Below are 22,968 nucleotides of genomic sequence, written 5' to 3'. Positions count from 1 at the left end.
GTTTTTAACGATTGCCATTCTAACTGGCAGTGAGATGGTATCTCAATGTGGTTTTGATTTGCATTTCTTTAATGACCAGTGATGATGAGCTTTTTTAACATATGTTTGTTGGCTGCATAACTTTCTTCTTTTGAGAAGTGTCTGTTCATATCCTTTGCCCACTTTTTGATGGAGTTGTTTTTTTCTTGTAAATTTAAGTTCTTTGTAGATTCTGGATATTAGCCCTTTGTCAGATGGGTAGATTGCAAAAATCTTTTCCACTCTGTTGGTTGCTGGTTCACTCTAATGATAGTTCCTTTTGCTGTGTAGAGAAGCTCTTCAGTCTAATTAGATCCCATTTGTCCATTTTGGCTTTTGTTGCCATTGCTTTCAGTGTTTTAGTCATGAAGTCCTTGCCCATGCCTATGTCCTGAATGGTATTGCCTTGGTTTTCTTCTAGGGTTTTATGGTGTTAGGTCTTATGTTTAAATCTTTTATCCATCTGGAGTTAAGTTTTGTATAAGTTGTAAGGAAGAAGGGATCCAGTTTCAGCTTCCTGCCTATGGCTAGCCAGTTTTCCCAACACCATTTATTAAATTGGCAATCCTTTCCCCATTGCTTATTTTTGTCAAATTTGTGAAAGATCAGATGGTTGTAGATGTGTTGCATTATTTCTGAGGCCTCTGTTCTGTTCCATGGTTCTATATCTCTGCTTTGGTACCGGTACCAGTTCTATATCTCTGTTTTGGCCAGTACCATGCTGTTTTGATTACTGTAGCCTTGTAGTATAGTTTGAAGTCAGGTAGCATGATGCCTCTAGCTTTTTTTTTTCCCCCCTTAGGATTATCTTGGTTATGTTGGCTCTTTTTTGGTTCCATATGAGAGTTAAGGAGGTTTTTTCCATTTCTTTGAAGAAAGTGAATGGTAGCTTGATTGAGATAGCATTGAATCTCAAAATTATTTTGGGCAGTATGGCCATTTTCACGATATTGATTCTTCCTAACCATGAGCATGGAATGTTTTCCCATCTCTTTGTGTCCTCTCTTATTTCCTTGAGCAGCGGTTTATAGTTCTCCTTGAAGAGGTCCTTCACATCTCTTGTTAGTTGTATTCCTAGATATTTATTCTCTTTGTAGCAATTGTGAATGGGAGTTCACTCATGATTTGACTCTCTATTACTGGTGTACAGGAATGCTTGTGATTTTTGCACAATGATTTTTATATCATGAGACTTTGCTGAAGTTCCTTATCAGCTTAAGGAGATTTGGGGCTGACATGAAGTTTTTGGGTCTTCTAAACAACAATCATGTCATCTGCAAATAGAGACAATTTGACTTTGTCTTTTCCTAATTGAATACCCATTATTTCTTTTTCTTGCCTGATTGCCCTGGCCCGAACTTCCAGTGCTATTTTGAATAGGCATGGTAAGTAGGGTATCCTTGTCTTGTGATAGTTTTCAAAGAGAGTGCTTCTAGTTTTTGCCCATTTTGTATGATATTGGCTGTGGGTTTGTCATAAATAGCTCTTATTATTTTGAGATACATTCCATTGATACCTAGTTTATTGAGAGTTTTTAGCATAAACAGCTGTTGAATTTTGTTGAAGGGCTTCTCTACATCTATTAAGATAATCATGGTTTTTATCTTTGGTTCTATTTATGTGCTGGATTACGTTTATAGATTTGTCTATGTTGAACCAGCCTTGCATCCCAGGGATGAAACCAAGTTGATCGTGATGGATAAGGTTTTTGATGTGCTATTGGATTTGGTTTGCCAGTATTTTATTGAGGATTTTCACATCAATGTTCATCATTGATATTGACCTGAAATTTTCTTTTCTAGTTGTGTATCTGCCAGGTTTTGGTATCAGGTGGGCTGACAAAAATGAGTTAGGGAGGATTCCTTCTTCTTCTTCTTCTTCTTCTTTTTTTTTTTTTTTTTTTTTTTTTTTTTTTTTTTTTTTTTTGAGACAGAGTTTCGCTCTTATTACCCAGGCTGGAGTGCAATGGCACGATCTTGGCTCACCGCAACCTCTGCCTCCTGGGTTCAGGCAATTCTCTTGCCTCAGCCTCCTGAGTAGCTGGGATTGCAGGCATGCACCACTATGCCCAGCTAATTTGGATTCCCTCTTTCTGTATTGTTTGGAATAGTTTCAGAAGGAATGGTACCAGCTCCTCTTTGTACGTCTGGTAGAATTCGGCTGTGAACCCAACTGGTCTTGGACTTTTTGGTTGATAGGCTATAATTGCTGCCTCAGTTCAGACCTTGTTATTATTTTATTCAGGGATTCAACTTGTTCCTGGCTTAGTCTTGGGAGGGTGTAAGTGTTCAGGAATTTATCCATTTCTTCTAGATTTACTGGTTTGTTTGTATAGAGGTGTTGGTAGTATTCTCTGATGGTAGTTTAAATTTCTGTGGGATTGGTGGTGATATCACCTTTATCATTTTTATTGCATCTATTTGATTCTTCCCTCTTCTATTCATTATTCTGGCTAGTGATCTATTTTGTTGATCTTTTCCAAAAAACAGCTCCTGGATTCATTGATTTTTTTGAAGGATTTTTTGTGTCTCTATATCCTTCAGTTTTGCTCTGATCTTAGTTATTTCTTGTCTTCTAGCTTTTGATTTTGTTTGATCTTACCCTTCTAGTTCTTTTAATCATGACATTAATGTATCAATTTTAGATCTTTCCTCCTTTCTCTTGTGAACATTTAGTGCTATAAATTTCCCTCTTGACACAGCTCTAAATGTGTCTCAGAGATTCTGGTATGTGTCTTCCTTCTTATTGGTTTCAAAGAAGATCTTTATTTCTGCCTTCCTTTCATTATTTACCCATTCGTCATTCAGGAGCAGGTCATTCAGTTTCCATGTAGTTGCTGGGAAGTTTTGAGTGAGTTTCTTAATGCTGAGTTCTAATTTGGTTGCACTGTGGTCTAAGTGACTGTTTGTTGTGATTTCCATTGTTTTGAATTTGCTGAGAAGTTTTTTACTTCCAATTATGTGGTCAATTTTAGAAGTGTGATGTAGTGCTGAGAAGAATGTATATTCTGTGGATTTTTGACGGAGAGTTCTGTAGATGTGTATTAGGTTCACTTTGTCCAGATCTGAGTTCAAGTCCTGGGTGTCTTTGTTAATTTTCTGTTTCATTGTCTAATATTGACAGTGGAGTGTTAAAGTCTCCCACTATTATTGTGTGGGAGTTGAAGTCTCTTTGTAGGTCATTAAGAACTTGCTTTATATATCTGGGTACTCCTGTATTGGGTGCATATATATTTAGGATCATTAGCTCTTCTTGTTGCATTGATCTCTTTACCATGATGTAATACCTTTCTTTGTCTCTTTTGATCTTTGTTGGTTTAAAGTCTGTTTCATCAGAGACCATGATTGCAACCCCTGCCTATTTTTTGCTCTACATTTGCTTGGTAAATCTTAGGATGAGGAGCTTTTTTGTTGTTGTTAAGATAAATTTGGTGGTTCATGTTGGGTTGGATGTCATTAAGCATTTAAGTGAATAACCCCATTAGGAAGCTGGAAATAGGGAGTGGAAACTCAGGTGAGAAGACCAAGACCAGAATATACATTCACTGTGAGTTTTAATTTACCATCCCATAGAAGATAATCAAGTGAGGGCAATCTCCTGACAGGTGATAAATTAAAGCCTTAATTGCTGGTTCAAATCTTTCAAGCTCTGTCAAACTCTATCTTTATTCTCATGAGAACCCCTGGTCATGGGTAAATTTAGTCCTTATATTTGGTCGGAAGAAGGAGGGAGTAGGAAATTACCTGAAAACCTGTTGACTCTTCTAAGACAGAATAGGTAAGGTTTTTTATGACAATAGAAAGTAAAAAGACAGCAAGCAAGGGGCAACACTGACCTTTTATTTGAGAAGGCAAAAGTCTAACTAGACTGATACCTCCTAAATTGCTAACAACAACATTTTAGGGATTATTTGCACTTCACAAGATTTATTTACTGGGCAAATGAACTGCAGTTTGGGTGGTGGGAATTCTGCCCAAAGTAGTAGAAGAGCTAGAGCTGACTGGTTCCCTCAAAGCATTTGAGATATGTGAAACCCTGCCCCAGAGTTAGAAAACTCTTTCCAACTCAGGGTGGGAGATAATATGCTATAAATAGCATTTGTTCTCAAATGTGACTTTACACAGCAATTAACTTAGGAAGCTTTATAAAAATAGAGATTTTCCAAGCCTCACCATACACAGTGAAGAATCCCGACGAGCCAGGAAGCTTCATTTTTAGCAAGTTCCCTCTAATGATGCTTATGATGCTGGCCTCTTCACCAGTCTCAACAACCATTGTTAGACAGCCTTTCACAGGCAGAAATCCATCTGTATAACAAGGAAAGGTGAACAGCTATCTCCAGTAATAAATCTGATTTACAGCTCAGGGCATCTACTAAAACAGAAGCATGAATTAAATAAGAAGAGCCTGTTATATTAAGCATAGGAGGAAATGAGTAATAAACATTAAAATCTAATTTCTTGGCTTATTTGGAGCTAACCTAATTGGCAGAATGGGCAAATGACAGTGGGAGTAAGGGGGAGAAAATGAAACATGCCTCTGGATCTGGAGCATATTATATCCATAATCTAGATGAATGGCAAAGGGCAGCCAAGAGCTGTGGCCATGAAGCAGCTGAAACATGATTAAAGGGTGAACTGGAATCTTAGTGGCAGATGTAATTGAACAGCCATGAGTTTTATGAGAGTTAAATAATATTATCTAGATGCTGTTCATGTGCTAATGTGAGCATAAAATGATACGGCTACACCTCACTATATTTCTGTACATATTTCAGAATTCAGAGGTGGCCCTACCCTTGGCTTTTCAGTTTGGTTACTATTCATCTGGAGTTCTGGACACATATGCTAAAAATGGTAAAGGGTTAATATTTATCAAAGGAAGAGCCTCAAATCTCAGGTTAAATAAAAAACATGAGCAAAAAAAAAAAAATTACACAAGAATATTGATTCCATTTGCTCCTGTCTGTCTATCGTTTGCCTTATTTAAGCTGCTTGGTTTAGGTAAACTGTCCTTTGTCAAGGGTATGTGTGTGTTTTTTTAATAAAACTGTTATCTTTTGTTATCGTGACCTCTATGGCTGCTGCTGACTGGTTTAACTTCTTTTGTAGGTGTAATAAAAAGATGTTTTCATAAAGCTATTAGAGAATATTTCTAGGCTTCAGTTGCTACAACCGGATATGTTATGAGTCAATTTGGGAGGGAATAAGAAACTCTAAATTTTTACCTAGGTCGTGATACATCATTAATTCTGCAGTACAGTTTCACATTGAGAAAAACTTTCCACTTGAAGGGAGAATTAGCATTCGTCAAGAAGCTTTAGAAATTACCATATAATCTAAGCCAACATTATAGATGCAGATGCCAAATAGGAGTTGTGGAACTCTGAACTGTAAAGTGAAGTAAATTGTTGCAATAACGTTTTCCATTTAGGGATGAAATTAGTACTGGTAAAATTCTTCCTCAGCCAATACATTTGTCTGTCTCTTTAGTTTCTGGTCACTGTGTTATGCACATCGTACTCCTTTACAAGTCTTTTGAAAGTAAAACCATGGTACCAATATGTTTTCTTCCTTTGATTTTTCTTCTATTTTTCCCCAAAATATATGTTTTTTTCTTTTCAAGTAATTAGGTAGTTGTACAGATACATAAAACCAGTGGATTTTCCTAGTTATTTAATCATTATGGTTTTATGATAAACAGTAATGGGTTTATCATGTAGATATATATATAAATATATCCCTCCCCATAATGTGAGTAAATGAGATATTTTCATATGCCTACTAGGGAGCAGCAATGAGGTTACTCTTTGGCTTTTTGTTAGACACAGGATTTAGTTCCGTGACCCAGTCTGGAGGGCAGTGGCAAGACTCACTATAGCCTTGAACTCCTGGGCTTAAGTGATCTGCCTGCCTCAGCCTCTCAAGTAGCTAGGATGACAGGCACATATTACCACACCCAATTAATATTTTTAATTTCTGTAGAGACAGGGCGTTGCTGTGTTGCCCAGGCTGATCGCAAACTCTTGGCCTCAGTAGACTCACCCATTTCAGCCTTCCAAAGCATTGGGATTAAGGCATGAGCCATCATGCCTGGCCTACCTTCTAATAATTTTTTTCTTCACTATTTTTTTTATGGAGATTATGGGGGACCATAAAAGGGGCTGAAATGACCACAAGGGTAAGTAGACTGCGTTAGCCAGGCTAGAGGATGTATCTGGAAACTCTTGTTCAGAGAATGGCCAGCGAGGAACAGTCAGATGAATAAAAACAGGGACACCAACATGCATCAGAAATACAGTTCCCCAGGAGAAGGCAAGGCGGATAGTCAAGAGAAATTGTCAAAAAAATGAAGAAGAAAACAGGAAAGGATAACACATACAAAATACAGAGAAGATGTCAGAACCTAGGACAAGCTACCTTTTAGACACCAAGTATCTTATACCTAGAGTGATCAGGACTGTCCTGGGTTATCTATATCAGTGTAAGCTTTAATAGCACCCCGTTTCATTCTTAAAGTGTCTTATTTTAGAAAATAATATGTATGGTCTTCTTACTTTTACTCTGCCACCCTGATAGTGGGGATAGAAGTCTACACCAAAAATTGGCTAATGTGGAGCCCTAAGGTAATAGATGCAATAGTTCCTTCACAATGTCCATGGTCTTTACAAATTGGTATATTTTTGCAGTGGCTGGTACTGATTGTTTTTTCCATGTTTACTGCTTTCTTCAGGAGCTCTTGTAAGGCAGGCCTGGTGATGACAAAATCTTTCACCAGTTGCTTGTCCCTAAAGGATTTTATTTCTATTTCTCTTATGAAGCTTTGTTTAGCTGGATATGAAATTCTCTGTTGAAAATTATTTTATTTAAAGACGTTGGATATTGGCCCCCACTTTCTCCTGACTTGTAGGATTTCTGCTGGCAAGTCTGATGGGCTTCCCTTTGTGGGTAACCCGACCTTTCTGGCCACCCTTAGCATTTTTTCCTTCATTTCAATCCTGGTGAATCTGACGATTATGTGTCTTGGGGTTGCTCTTCTTGAGGAATAGCTTTGTGGTGCTTTCTGTATTTCCTGAATTTGAATGTTGGTCTCCCTTGCTAGGTTGGGGAAGTTATCCTGGATAATATCCTGAAGAGTGTTTTCCAGCTTGGTTTCATTCCCCCTGTCACTTTCAGGTACACTGATCAAATATAGATTTGGTCTTTTCACATAATCCCATATTTCTTGGAGGCATTGTTCATTTCTTTTCACTCTTTTTTCTCTAATCTGCCTTCTCACTTTATTTCATTGAATGGATCTTTAGTCTCTGATATCCTTTCTTCTGTTTGATCGATTTGACTATTGAAACTTGTGAATGCTTCATGAAGTTCTTGTGCTGCCTATATCACTGTAATTTCTGAAAAAAATATTTTAGTCCACATGGATTTCATGATACTCAAGGCATGTAACTCAGTCCTGAATTGAGTCTACTTTGGGGACAGGAGAGGAAAAAAGAAAATCAAGGTATGGTAAATTACTTCTGCAATATCCTGACAACACTAACTTTTGGATTAGAATTATAGTTCAAAGTTTCAGGATTATAGTGCAAGTAGTAGTTCTCCAGGAAAGTCCTTTTGATAGAATGAAAGTGAACACAGGACAGCAATAAGGGTCTTCTGCATGGCTTCCCTGGGTGATGCTACCATGTTATTGACTTTAAAACTTGGAAATAAACCAGGCAAAGGGCAAAACGGCAGCTAGGGGGTCTGGGTGTGATGGCTCATGCCTGTAATCCCAGCACTTTGGGAGGCCAAGGTGGATGGATCACTCAAGGTCAGAGTTCGAGACCAGCCTGGCAAACATGGTGAAATCCCATCTCTACTAAAGTGCAAAAACAGTCATGTGGTGGTGGGTGCTTGTAATCTCAGCTACTGGAGAGGCTGAAGTGGGAGAATTGATTGAACCCAGAAGAAAGTTGCAGTGAATCAAGATCGTGCCACTGCACTCCAGCCCAGGTGACAAAGCAAGACTTCATCTAAAAACAAAACAAACAAAAAAGCCAAACTTCAGCAAGGGGGAAATGTAGTGCCTGGGGAGAGGCATTTCCTAGAGTGTTATGTGGAACCTAGGTCTGCAAAGGATCTGTGGTCAAATGAGTTTATAATAGGCTATGGCAGAGTTAAATGTGTTCTTTACTGCAATGGCTGATGTGACCCTTTAATATACTGATGTGCAGTGTGAATCTCCATATGAGAAATTTCATATGTATCACTGCCCAAAACTATCTCACCATGAAACTGTCATCTTTCAGGACTTTTTTCTTTAGAAGAATACGGTTTCAGAAATATGATAGGAATAATATGACAATGTTAGAAATATTGGGCATGTACTCTGTGCCCAATACTATTTTTGCAGATGAGGAAACTGAGATTTAATTTAATTTAAGCCACTTAGTTTATAAGTGACAGAGCCAGGTCTGATTCTAAAAAGGGATCATAACATTGCTTAACCCCACATGTGGAATTTTGAGTTTGTTCTCATACATGCAACTATGGCCATTTATTTAGTGCTTTCTATGTGGCCATCACTTTTCACAAGAAAACTGTTGTTGTTATTGTAAATGTTCCCATTACCATCATCCCAGGTCCTCATGAATAATATATAAAAATTCAGTGCATTTCCAAGTTTCTCAAAGGATTTTAGAAATGACATGTGCATGTAGGCAGCTTAGAAATGTTGAGTCATTTGGAATACTGCTTGTATCCATGTTTTACTTTGTGCATGAATAATGGCAAAAAATTGCTCAGCACTTTTCCCTACACTTCTACCTTGTTTAAGCTGCAACTGGAGAGGGTTAATATAAATTAACATAAGCTAATTCTGCACAAGAAGCTAAAGCTCATTTATCACAAGTTTCCATTTCTCAGCAAAACACACACAAATACACCTAAGTATTGGGCAAACTAAGAAATATGCTGCTGCTGTGTGGAGCAGTGATAGCTCTGTTTATATTCAGGCACAGATTCAGCAAGCAGAAGCCACCAATGGAACACAGAGGGCAGTGGCAGTCAGTCTGTCACCACTGCTGCTTCCTGCTTCCTGCCTCTGAGAAGTGGCAGAGATGGGGAAGGCGAATGTATAACATACATTTTAGAACTGGGATACAGAAATTCATTTTCCCAGAATAATATATTAATTACTTAAGTGTAAATGATTTAGAATGGAAAGGTTTAACCTGGGGATAGGGAGAGATAAGAGGAAGGAAAGAGAAGGGAAAAGAATCTGTGCGTGTGCGCGTGCACACTTATGAAAGTTTGCTTTCTGTGTTGCTGAGAGCTTGCACAAAGTAATTTTCTCTCTTAGTTTTCCATGTATTTCAAATGCCAACCTTTTCAAGCAAGCTCAGTGTTCTTAGTTGCTTCATATCACTGGTATTCTGGTTATGCCGAAAGAGTATTTAGCTAGGAGTGCAAAGTTTAGCTTCGTTTCAACCTCTCACCATCCAAATCATCTGTGGCCCCTCTCTGAGCCTCCACTGTTCCCTGACAAATTAAGGGTTTGCATTAGAAGACTGCTTTTAAAACATCTTCCTAATATAACTTCTTTGATGTGATGATGGTATTAAGATAATAATGAGAGAAAGAGATCTTATCTTTTTGAGTTACAGGTTGTTAAATTATAGGTTTTCCAAGATTTAGTTCAGAATAATCCAGTGGTTTGACATTGTGGGGAGTGGATAAAATCAGACTGGCTGTCAGCTGATAGTTGTTGAAGCTGGGTGGTAGGTTCATTTCTGTATTCCATGTGTGTGTTTGCATACATACATATAAATATCCAGACACATATACATACATATGCATATATGTGTACATATACTTGTCTACATGATTAGTCCAACTGCTTCTTTTAAAACTTAGTGTTTTAACTTGTGCCACAAGTTAATTTATTTCTTGTGTTATAGTCTTAGTCCTAATCCCCATCCTCAGAAATATGTCTTTTACTGAAATTAGCCCAGGGTTGAGTATATAGAAAGTGTGTGTGTGTGTGTGTGTGTGTGTGTGTGTGTGTGTGTGTGATGATTCAAGTCTTAGTTCTTCTCTTTACTAGTTCTAAGTCCTTGTAAAACAACATTAATGAGAACTTCCAATGAGAACTTCGTTATCTGTTTAATGGGGATCATAGTCCCTGCCTTCCATTTGTGAAAATCAACCGTGATCATGTCTACAACATACGGAAGGTGTTCTCTTCCCCCGATGACATCCTACTAATTGCAGGGTGAGTTTTGAAGAATTTCTGGACCTCTTTGCCAATGGCATCGAGAGCTTTCTAATTTTGAACTGAAAGAAACTTTGTCTTGGATGTTTCATGGCAGTGAGACCCCAACCATCTTTTACACACAAACTCACCTAGTCCCATTTCAAAAGTGAGTTGATGCTTGACTTACAGGGAAGAGAAAATAGTGGGGGGTTCTTTACATTCAGTGCTTCCTGAAAGCCAACTCTCCTGAAATGCCTATTTTATGAGAAGAAAGGGTGGCTTTCATTTTTCACCAAAACTGTATGGTTAGATGGAAGATGCTTTCCAGTATCAATACGGAGTGGCTTAGATGTAATCCTGAAAAACTCAGCCAGAGTAGAAGCCACTGAGAGTCTTGTCTTTTTAACTTCTTGAACTTTTTAACCTGGGTGACTAAAGCGTTGCCCTCTCAGCTCACATCAGAGAAAACCACAGAAAATGGTGATTAAAGGTCACCTGTATTTCTGGGTATCAGGCTTTGCTTAAGTTGATGACAGGTAAAGGTCAGCACCAAGGCTTCCATGGAGTACATGTGACTTGTCTTTTGCTACATTTGCAAAACGTCAGTTTTTAAGAGGGTGGAAATTAATTGCAAAGTCTTACAAGTATGACAGGTTTGACTGTGAGATGGGGGAAGGTGGAGAGGTGGAGAGAGGTGTTTTCCAGACTGCACTTTAAGAGGAAATTCAGGGAGGGAGATTCTTGTATGGACGCAGAGCCTTCTGGTTTGTCTGAGAAAAACTCACCGTATTTGAGAGGCTGGAGCGTCTCGGTGTGGGCTGTCGGAGCTTTTGGGAAGTTGTGGAAACATCCAGGTTGCATTTCCCTCCTTTAGCATCTGAGTGGCTGCCCTTGTAAAATATTCACTTGGACATCAGTTTCCTGTGTACAAAAATATAAGCATGTTCCATTACTTCACTGTTCTTTCTCTCATGACAACTTTCCAATTATTTTTCTCACGTGACAACTGCCGGAGTAGGGGTGAGGGGGTGGTTGAATTCACAAAAATATTTTTTTTAGGTGGTTTTATTGGACATCTGTTTGCTTAGTGGAAAAAGCTTACACTCAGAGCATAGTAAAATATAATACTAGCAGCAGTAGAAATGAAATCCAGGCTGGGCGCAGTGGCTCATGCCTGTAATCACAGCACTTTTGAAGGCCGAGGCAGGTGGATCATGAGGTCAACAGATCAAGACCATTCTGGCCAACATGGTGAAACCCCGTCTCTACTAAAAATATAAAAATTAGCTGGGCATGGTGGTGCATGCCTGTAGTCCCAGCTACTTGAGAGGCTAAGGCAGGAGAATCACTTGAACTCGGGAGGCAGAGGTAGCACTGAGTTGAGATCGCGCCATTGCACTCCAGCCTGGCAACAGAACAAGACTCTGTCTCAAAAAAAAAAAAAAATCTAATAATTATATGACTTAATATGTGCCTGGCACTTTTCTCAATGCTTAACATACATTAACTCACTTAATCCTCATCAGAACTCAGTGAGGTATGTACCTTTTTTTTTTTTTTCCACCACATAATGTACATTAAGGTGAAGTAACTTGCTCAAGACCACATGGCCAGGTAGAGTGGGACTTGAATCCAGGCAGCCTGGCCCTGGGGTCTGTGCTTTTCATTGCTTTGCTGCAGTGCAGGAACATTTGGGGTGGGAGTAGGATGGGCTCAGATGCATCCCAGGTCAGCCTTGTGATATGCATCTTGTGTGTATAGCCCACCTGTTTTTCCAGGACTTACCGTGTTTGTGCATGAACCATTTGAGCATCTCACAGAGTCTCACCTGCCCAGTTCTCTGCTCATGACCATGTCTTGTCTTCCCTCCAGCCCCACTGGTGGACCTCACTCCAACCCACAGTGGATCTGCCATGCTGATGCTGCTCTCAGTGGTGTTTGTGGGGCTAGCAGTGTTCGTCATCTACAAGTTTAAAAGGTGCGTGTCCCTCCATCCACATCTCCCCACCCCCAACCTCTTCCTTCTCCCTGACAGGTCCAGAAGCATGTGTTACAGTGATGTGCATAGCAGTGATGGTTTCTATTAATATTTTAGGAAGATCCCGGGCATTAATGCTTATGCCCAGATGCAGAATGAGAAAGAACAAGAGATGATCAGTCCAGTCAGTCACTCTGAAAGCAGGCCCAGTGTCCCTCAGACTGAACTAAGGAGGCCTGGCCAGCTTATAGATGAGAAGGTGGAATCCCAGCTCATAGGTAAATGATTCCCAGTAGCCATCAGCTGTTCAGCTGAGTAGGCAATGGCTGACTCTCTCTCTAACCCCTTTCTGGCTTGACATAACCATTTTCTTCTGCTCTAACACCCCTGAGAGAAACAGCTAAGATGGCTCTTTCCCTGCTTCCTCTCATTGGGATGGGGGAAAAAAACCAACAACAAACCTCTTGCTTCTATCTAGTTTATTTTTTTCTCTCATTAGTTTATTCCTCCTTTTGCAAAACCCTCCCTAAAATATTGGGCTTAAAATGTCAAAATGTTACATGTTTATGGGCAAAGAGCAAAGCATTTGCTATAATAATATCTAAGAAGGAGAGGCCTCAGAGGCTAGGCTGGTGGCTCAGAGGACTGGGCAGGGTTTGCAGGACATGGTATGTATTGATTAGAATGAAACATGGTGGCCTCAACTGGATACAGCTCTAAAGAGGGCAGACTTCTTCAGAATGCTAGTAGAGGAGTGACGTAACAAGAATGGCCAGCCTCATCATCCAAGGCAATTTTTTTTACATCTAGTGGTAGCCAGGAACTTTCTCTTAGGAGATATGGCACCTAAGAACTTGAGGACAAGAGGCATAAAGTTTGCAGATATCCAGGGAGTGGAGCAACCTCAGAGAGACCACATTGGTGGGTGAGACTATTATATAGCAGATTAGCAAATTTCTTCCTCTTTTTTGACTGTCCCATAGCAGAAATTGTAAAATAGACTTTCTCATATTTCAACAGAGCTCTCTCTGCCTGTAAGGTAGGCACAGGAATCCAACAAGTAGGTATGGAGAGTCTGACTTTCGCTTGCTAGTAGATCCTGCTATTTATTGCAGAAAGAATTTTCCAGGAAGTTAGACAAACCCATGAAGCCACTATTGCTGATCTGTTTCTCTCTTTGGTCCCTCCTGCCTATTGGCACTAGGAGTTAAAGACTTGTATGTATGATCACAGCCAGATCCTGCATTACTGACAACAGTGGATAAATTACCGTATAACCATTTCTGCTCCACTGTAATGTGATCATGCCAGACCACTTGGCCTTTACATAACATTTTTAATCTTACTTGGGAAAAAAATGAGTATATAAATGGAAACATGACCCTCTTTAAACAAATATGAGAAAGGTCTGTGGCTGTGTTAAGGAGAAATTTAAATGCAGTAACTGGCTCCTATCATAGGTAATGATAACAACGGCAGCCACATCTGGTGTCCAATTTTCACAGTGCACTTTCTTTTATTTGGGGAGACAAGGTAATAAAAGTATAATTGCTTGGGGTTAAAAAGAAAAAAGACTTTTCTGTCTTCCAGTCCAGAGAGGCATTCACCCTGTCTACTCATTCCTGAAGCTTCTACGTGCATTTTTTGATATCATTTGGTTCTCAGTTGCATTTCTGTAGGGTATGAAGCATAGCCTGTGTTTGCTTTATTAAAGTAGCAATTCCTCCTTTACCAGGAAGCTATCGCAGCACATTGCAAAGTCTCTGACACCTTTCCCTTTCCAGTGTCATTAAATGAGTAAGTGTTACACGTTTTCTCTTAGGAGAGTAGCTTTACCCTCCCCTCCCTCCCCTTCTACTCAACCTGGTGACTCATCTCTCCGATTGCAAAGAGCAAGACACGCCACTCCGCCTTCAACGCCAAAGCGGGGATCTGCTGGGGCACAATTTGCAATTTAAGGAAAACCCCCAAAGGCTACAGGCGACCTGCTGATCAGGAAAGAATTTCGCTCTTGTCAAGTACATCATCCTTCATGACCACTAACTTTGTGTTTTTTTCTTTCCTTTGTTGTTCTGTTTCCTATTTTGCCAGGAAGTATTTCCATAGTTGCTGAGAATCAAAGCACAAAAGAAATCCCTACCTATGTAAATGTTTGAATGGAGGACGCCAGTAAAAAACAAAACAAAACAAAACAAAAACAAAATAATATAAAATATAAACAATCAAAATCCAAACAAACAAACACTCACTGCATCGGGACTTTTTAATTCTTCAGACACAGACAACAAGGGTTTTTAAGCTTTAAGCCTGTGCATGTGGACGATACCCTGAGAACATGTGTGGAGGGGCAGTGTACAGGTGCTCTATTTTAATGGAAAACACTCCCCTCTCCCTCTTTCTTCTCCTCTCTCTTTTTTCTGATCGGTCGTGTTTGTAGAAAATTCACAACATATATAGGCCAAGGAAATCTGCATGTATTTTTGGAAATATTCTTGGCTCTAGATTTATCAGCTATTTTAGCATTAAGGGCTGATGGGTGGATTAGCTACCCCAGCTCCTTTCATAAGACACAAAGACATGCACAGGAGTCTGAAACCCTGAGCTGTTTCTCTGTTCCACTTTCCATATTGTCATCTCCCTTCTAAGTTAGCTTTTGTAGCTCTGTTGGTCAACAGTGGCCACAAGGCTGCTTTCTGTACTCTCTGTGGCCACAGAAACAAAGATGGGAGTTAAAGATCCCTGTATGCAGGTAGAATAGGGAAGGAAGGGAGGCAAAGCACGTCAGAAACGGACCTTGGTTTTCACCTCTTTCCACCATGATTGCTTCCCCTTGCAGCTTTCCCTACTCCTGCCCCAACTGCAGTACGAAATGGAATCCCATTAGTTACCCATTTTCCTGCCTTCACATGTGTCTGTCATCCTTGTGTGGCCATGATCTGTTGATGTCTTTGAATCTCTTCCCTCCAAGCCCCAAATAAGTTGTCCTTCAACTGTTCTCAATTTTTCTTCCCAAACATGTTGCTAGATTCTGGACATTAACCCTAATGTTTTCTAAATACCGGCCTGGCCTCTGCCACCCCTGCCTCCATGACTTGCAAGTTTCCGATCCCTCTGTCAGTTTTGTACATTCCCAAGCATGCCAGTGTCTGTGCCCATGGACCCCGCTGTATCCTGCACAGCAGGGTTCAGTTTCACGTATCCTTGCCTTTTCATCTAGAACCTGCCTTTTCCCCTAGAACCTGCCTTTTCCCACCTGGAAACATTCACTGTATGTGAAAGAGTTGATATATGCAAAGCAATTCAAACCTGGCCATGCACTTTGGAAAAGAAAGCATAGAGATGAATTGTGGTGTTCTCACAACTTAACCAAAATCTCGTGCAATCTGTTTCTAGAAGACTCTTGAGAGAAATGTTTTGAATATGTGACAATTTTGCAGGGCTGTTTCCTCCTGTGATGGTTGCTGTTACCCAACATTTCCACTCTCACAATAGAATAGAAATGTGTGTGAAATTGATTTTAACTGGAAGGAGAAGCAGGTTAATGGACTTCATGTTTAAGAGTGTCAAAAAGTCAGAGAATAAATTGGGTGGGGGGGTCTTGTCTTACATTACGGTGAGAGTTTGATATTTAGGATGATCCCAGTGATTTCATGTGTGCTCTCTGACCTCTGAGTATCATAGTGTCATTAAAGGAAAAATTTAAGTCTGTGTGACGAGAAACGTTAGCTGATTGGTTAAAAAAAAAAAAAAAAAAAAGATTGGCGCAAAGCATGAAGAAATCCCAGTTTTTCCCAGGGTTATCATGAAAGAAGCTCCAGAGAAAGAGGGAAACAAAAGCCTGTCCAGCAGAGGTCCCTTTAGTATTATAGTCTGGGCAAAACCCACTATAAATTATAGGAGCAAGAAGTTCTGATAAACCTCTTAGTGAGTTCAGCCTCCTCCTTTGCTGTGTCCCTAAGCCAACAGTATAACACAGGCCCTGGTGATAATGAGGGTGTCCTGAAGATCCTGATGTTCATGACTTCACAGGAAGAATAGCAAAGCTGCTGTCAGAAACTGATCAGGCAGAGATGTTTATGGTTGAGGATACCCCATATGAATCTGGGAAATTGGTTACGCCTGAGGCAGCCACCTATTTGTAGAACTCGATTGATTCCTAACCTGCCAGGCTTCCTATCTCATAGGAAACATCCTCATTGATCCTCTTCAGTTGGAGTCTCCCAAATTTAATCTGGAGGACAAAGTGTTGGAAAACCAAAAGAGGCTCACTCACACCAGCACAGGGAATCCTCAGAGTTGCAGTTCGATTCATCATAATTAGAAAAGTCAGAAAAAAGAGTAACAGTCTTATTCTAGCACAGTGCCTTGCCTAGAGTAGTAGTACGAAAATTATTTGTTGAATAAATGAATGGAAAGACATAGGGAAGAATAACATAGGAAAGAATAAGCTGTAAATCCTAATTAAAAATAGAGGTAGACATGAGATGCCTGGCATTTTGGAAAGTGACCAAAGATGGCCGGCTAGAGATTCAGCATCTCCAGGGTCCTCATGTGCCTCTCTTCAAAGCTCCCTCCCATCTGTAGGAGATTAGTGAGGCAAGGTACTGCTCAGAGAGGACCTCGTTGTTCTTATGACCTTGGCCAGTTGTTCTCAAAGTGTGGCACCTGGACCAGTAGTATCAGAATCACTTGGGCTTGTCAGAGATGCAAATTCTCCATCCATACCCCATACCTACTGAGTTAGAAACTCTAGGGGATGAATAGTGGTGTTCTCTGTTGCTAAGCGATAGTGAGCCTGGCCGTCTATTTTAACAAGCCCCGCCAGTGACTGTGATACATACTGGAATCTGAGAACCATTGTCCTAGGCCATTCCAGCTGCATCTCAAAGAGAAGGCAGTAACAAGAGCCTACAAATGGGAGAGACCTAAGTGCCTACCTACTCGCTAACAGCAGGTGCAAACACACAAGTGGTTTGGTGGGCTTAAGGTCAGAGGAGTGTGTATGGAAGTATGTATGTGGAAGGTAAGATTCAGGGCAAGCTAAAAATCCAATACTGCAACGTTTTCCAAAATCCCAGAAGGCAAACTGTGCATGTTCTACCCTGAACTATCCAACCAACATTTTCTCCCTTGCCTTATTTTTAATTGGATTCACTGTCCAAAATGCAGAGGTTTGCTTTGCTTTTTTTTCAGAAGTTCCAAACAGCAACTTTGAGAGCAGTGGGGTGCTTGGCAGCTGTTCTATGTTTTCCAGGAATCCAACTGAGCATTGAAATCTCTCATTTGCCAACTTATTTTTATAGGAAGCCAATTAAAAAAAAAGTTTTCTTATAGTATTGGAACTACTTCTAATTTTAAAATGACTTTTTTGATGTATTTTTTGTTAAATACTCTGTAGTGTAATGTATAATTGCTCTTGTTTATTGCTTTTACAATCATATTTATTAAACAGATAATGTCTCTAAGTCTTTGCCTCAGGTATTGTTTTTTTTTAATCCTAAACCCTTGGTGTTCATTCTAAATATAGAAGTGTTACATTATAGGATTTCATGAACGCTAATTGCATAAGAAGTAGTAAACACCACAGGTTTGAGGGTTTTTGCTTTTTTTTTTTTTTTTTTTTTTTTTTTTTACTAACAAGGCAGAATGTATCTACTACCTGAATTCTACTTGCATTTCAATGACCTCTTCAGTCTGTTACTTTATTAAATTACTTTGATTTAAAAACTAGTCCAAACTAGTTTTTTTAGAATGAGTATGTATTCATTATTATTAGTTCAGAATTAGAAATTATTGATGGGGAACAATTCCATTCAAATTTGTTCATAACCTTGTGGTTACTGAAAGACCAAACCTGCATGAAATGAACTGAAACATGGGGAGTGGTAAAACAGCAGATGAGTGAAAACAGCTGTGGACCTGGAAGCAGGCAGGAGGAGTTCGCCTCTGGCTATGCCAGCTGTGTGACCTTGAGCAAATCATTTTAACATGTAAGAGCTTTAGGGCTCTGATGCATATAATTTGGACACAGAAGATCCCTTCCAGCTCTGCCTTTCCAAATACTATGAGTGGGTGAGTCATTCCCAAGAGTCCCAAATAGTTGGCTGAAACATTTGTACAGACATAAAACCCTCCTTAGTCTTCCCAAAGGCCTGCCAGACACAGAGTGGTGTTGCTTCATTGGCTCAATCATTGGCATGTGTGAAAGTCCCTGTTGCTCTAGGTGACCCTTAACCTTTCCATTCCCACAGACTAAATTTCTGAATCTTCATTCCTTTCCAGGCCAGATCCCATGCACCTCCTTCCTATCAGGGGCAATTTATCCCCTGTGTCAGGCAAACAGAAAGCATCCCTATACATGTCCAACACAGGGGAGTTAATACAGAAAATTTGTTGCTGGGTTAATGGAAGAACAAAAATCCCAAATCAGAGCAGGTGAGGCAACCCTAAGATTTGCTTCAATAGGACGCCTCTCACTTCCCAGTGATGGAGGATGCAAGTATCACCAGAGCCCTGCAGCCAGCACCACCAGGTTGAAGCTGAAGTCACGGAGGACTTGTCTGGCAGGAGCTGTAGCCATGGAGGAGACATGACCACTACCTGTCCTGTGATGCTGCCTAAACAGAGGAGTAGGAAGAAGTAGCTTGCTTTCTCCCTTGCTCTGTTCCTCTCAGCTCTTGCCAACCCTTTTAACTGCACAACCCAGTCACAAGCCAGTCGGCAGTGGAGCCTGGGAAATATTTTCTGGAATACTCCCAGTGGGGAGTGGGAAATGGATTTGATAGTACACAGGCAGGTGACTGGCACAGCACCCCTTTCACGGCCAGCCCATATCATAACCGGTGTATCTCCCCCAACCTTAATGCACCAGGTACGGTAGCTTGCACCTGTAATCCCAGAGCTTTGGGAGGCCAAGGCGAGTGGTTGGGTGAGATTGCTTGAGCCCAGGAGTTCCAGCCTGCAGTGAGCTGTGGTCATGCCACTGCACTCCAGCCTGGACAACAGAGCAAGATCGTGTGTCTAAAAAATAATATGTAATCCCAGCACTTTGGGAGGCCGAGACTGGCAGATCACATGAGGCTAGGAGTTTGAGACCAGACTGGCCACATGGTGAAACTCCATCTCTACTAAAAATACAAAAATAGCCGGGTGTGGTAGTGCACGCCTGCAATCCCATCTACTCTGGAGGCTGAGGCACAAGAATCACTTGAACCCAAGAGACAGAGGTTGCAGTGAGCTGAGATTATGCCACCACATTCCAGCCTGGGCGACAGAGTGAGATTGTCTCAAAAAACAAAACAAAACTAAACTAAACTAAAAAACAATAAATAGTAGGTGCTTCTTTCTCTGCCACTTTGTTCACTTACTTCCCTTTAAACATCACATATTTAGAACTTGGCTGTATGCAAATGTGTGGCACTTACGCCTTTCTCACCAAATTCTACACTCCTTTAAAGGAGGATCTTTATTATTATTATTTTCCATTTTATTCTTAGCATTTAGGACTGGGCATTGCCATTAGGGGGCACTAGATAAATGTCTGCTGGAACTCAGCCCTTGATTTTCGGCTTCCTGTTGTGAGCAAGTCCATTTTATTCAGCGATGATCGCTGAGGTGGCTTCACAGCTAGCACCTCTAATTACATGTTCAGCTGGTGCTTGTCAAGAATCAACATATTCTGTTACCACTCAAGCTGCTGTATTCCCGGAGCTATTCTTAGATATTAATTTAAGTGAAATAATTGTAGTTTAGGAAGAAGAAGAAGAAAAAACTGACTAGAAACTAGCATAAAAACAAAGGTCTAAGTTTGATTCCCGGATTACTATTTACCTATTCCCCAAGGAGTTAACAGTGCTGTGAAAATGCATGTGCGTCTGAGGCTTGCATAGTAAGGAAGTGTCAATTCCAGATGGACAAATACAAGGAAATGGCTGTTATAAAGTTTTCATGTTAAACACGTGAAAAGGGACCCCTGTTTTACAGCATACAGATAGTTATTGATCAGTATGCTGTGGCCGCTGCTTTAGGTGTTAAGAATCTTTTGTGAACAAGGCCGATAACACGTCTGCCTTTATGAAGTAATATCTGAATAGGAGCAATGAACAAATAGAATGATTTAATGTAACATATGCAATGCTGTCCTACATGTAATTTCAACATATCAAAATGTAAAGCGTGGTAGGTGACAGGTTGGCCAGAGTGACTGGGGGTGTGGGGCAGGAGACGGGAAGCATTGGTCCTCGGAAAGAAAAACGTCTAGATGCTGAATGAAAACCTTTTCAGGATCTGAAGGCTAAAAAGGAAACAGCTACTTAGACACTGGCTAGAAACTAGCATAATAGCCTGGTGATACCTGTGTCTCTCCACTTAGACACCTGCATTGTCCCAATATGTTCAAAAGCAACCTTAGAACAACCGCACCCAGGAAACAATTTTGAACCTAAACAACAATTAGAAATGTTTCTGAGTTTAAAGGAAAATAGCTCTTCCAAGGCACATGCGCGGGGTCTTCCCCAGAGATCATATATACAGTCAGCTGTACTATTATGTAATATACGTGTTTCCAAATTCACCTCACTATGCCAAATGGCATAAAGAAGCCCATGAAGCTTAGAGGAAAAGGTGGGGTTGGGGCACAACACACAAAAACTTTGTCATATCTCAGTGTAATATGTCTCCGGACACATTTTTAAAAAGGAACAAACCAAATAGAAATGGTAGCATAGTTTTACACACACCGAATGGTGAAGAAATACACAAAACACTTACCTTGAAAATACTTGAAGTTTGCTTAGAGTGGGTGCTGGAATCCTTACCGCATGTGAGTTGTTATGAAGTGGTAGAAGGGAAGTTACCTAAAATCAGACAGAAATTTGTAACATCAAATATAGATAATACGGCCGTAATACACAAGGCAAGTGGAAGCATCTGGTAGACGTTTGAGGTGTATGTGTGCGTGTGTGCACGCGTGCTACGTGTTTTTACACAGCTGGTTTTGGCTGAGTGTCGTTTTCTGCATTCAGTTTTTCTCATTGAAAAAATCATGCATAAGCAAACACAGCATTTGAATTATCCTCAATTATTCCCTAATATATCAATTACATTAGAACAAATTTACATTTTCAAAAAATGCTTGATAACAGAACTGACTGTAATTGAGGTGGTAGTTTGAAAGTACTGTAGAGGGAAGAAGCCCTACCTGACAGCAGAGGAAAAATATAAGGAATTACTGCCAATCCTTATTAAAATTGTAATCTCAGACTGAGGCCTTTTGGTATAGGGACCAGCAGCCCTGTTCACTTACACAGACCTTAGATCATCCAATTTCCACCTACCCCAGCAACAAATATGTAGAAACAGGCTTTGGCCCAAAGAATGTTAAGTTGTGGTCAGAACCCCTTGTTAAAGAAAAACACGGCTGGCTGGGCACAATGACTGACACCTGTAATCCTAGAAATTTGAGAGGCTGAGGTGGGTGGATTGCTTAAGGCCAGGAGTTTGAGATAAACCTGGGCAACTTGGGGAAACCCCTTCTCTAATAAAAATACAAAAATTAGCTGGGTGTAGTGGCACACCCCCGTAATTCCAGCTACTCAGGAGGCTGAAGTATGAGGATTGCCTGAGCCTGTGGGACAGAGGTTGCAGTGAACCAAGATTGCACCACTGCCCTCCAGCCTGGGCAACAGGGCAAGAGACTGTCTCCAAAAACAAGCAAACAAAAAAACATGATATGACAAAGACATTTATAAAGTATTTGAAGGAAAGTAAAACAGTTACAGATTTGAAATGTTTAAAAAAATCTCAAGGCCTCTAGATAATCATAATACACTTTATAAACAATACTAAGTAAATATTTCAATGTATGCATTTATATTTATCTTCATACTTCCTGTTTATGTGAATAATAACAGCTTATAGATGCAGAAAAAGGAGTCATTAAGTATTATGTATAAACTAGTTAACAATAATATATGCATATAATAAAATACAGTGTTTCCATTAAAATTCTCTTTCTAAACAATATTTAAGGACATGAGCAATTTTTCATGTAATGTTAAGAGAAAGCAGAATGTAAGACTTTACATATTATAATTTGTACAGAGAATAAATAGGGACAGAAGAAGATGAAAAATAGTAACACAAGTTATTTCTAACTTGTAAAACTATGAGTGTTTCAATCCCTTCATCTTTGTTTATATATTTTTCAAGTTATTCTAGTATTTGCTAATTAATTTTGTAATTATTGCAAACAATATATTTAATGATATGTAATGTTTATAGGAAAATTCATAATTGTTGATAGCATATACTTAAATTCCTTTAATAAGTTAAAAACAACTTCTCTAGGTAAGACAGTTTTTTTTAACCTTGTTTATCGATTTAAATTCGTATTGAGAGACAAATATTATTTTGCAATTATGACACCTGCAGGTTAACTCATGAGATTTCAACTGTTTAAAAATTTTAAACTGTTTAACTTTGTGATCCGTGAGTATATATGTAATATATATGTACACACACATAAACATATATGCATGTATGTGATTAATAAAATTTGATAGCATAAATGTAAGGTAAATATGCATAGATATTTACACGTTATTTAGATATATGCACATGCACGTAGAAGTGAACACGCTTGCATAGATATAAAACAACAATATGATAATAGTAGTTAGATATGGGTCATAAACATACAGAAACATGTGATATTAATGGGCCTGGACCCATTGCTT

At 39.7% G+C, this 22,968-nt stretch overlaps 1 protein-coding gene across 7 annotated transcripts in view; it reads left to right on the top strand.

Moving 5' to 3' along the window:
* The window catches only part of SORCS1 (sortilin related VPS10 domain containing receptor 1), a 598,052-nt gene extending 578,506 nt beyond the window's left edge, over window positions 1-19,546 (top strand). For 2 of the 7 annotated variants that reach the window (XM_074382856.1, XM_074382855.1), the window contains exons 25-26: window positions 12,127-12,232; window positions 12,350-14,020. In XM_074382856.1, the coding sequence (XP_074238957.1) occupies window positions 12,127-12,232; window positions 12,350-12,518 (275 nt within the window). In that variant the 3' untranslated portion in view covers window positions 12,519-14,020. Of the gene's footprint in view, window positions 1-12,126; window positions 12,233-12,349; window positions 14,021-14,054 lie in introns of those variants that run through there. The other 5 variants (XM_074382853.1, XM_039465322.2, XM_039465323.2 and 2 more) reach the window with 5 other exon arrangements.
* Window positions 19,547-22,968: the final 3,422 nt, after the last annotated feature.

The sequence above is a fragment of the Saimiri boliviensis genome, chromosome 12, assembly GCF_048565385.1.
Source record: "Saimiri boliviensis isolate mSaiBol1 chromosome 12, mSaiBol1.pri, whole genome shotgun sequence".
Lineage (NCBI taxonomy): Eukaryota > Metazoa > Chordata > Mammalia > Primates > Cebidae > Saimiri > Saimiri boliviensis.
This window is presented reverse-complemented; position numbering and strand designations above follow the sequence as displayed.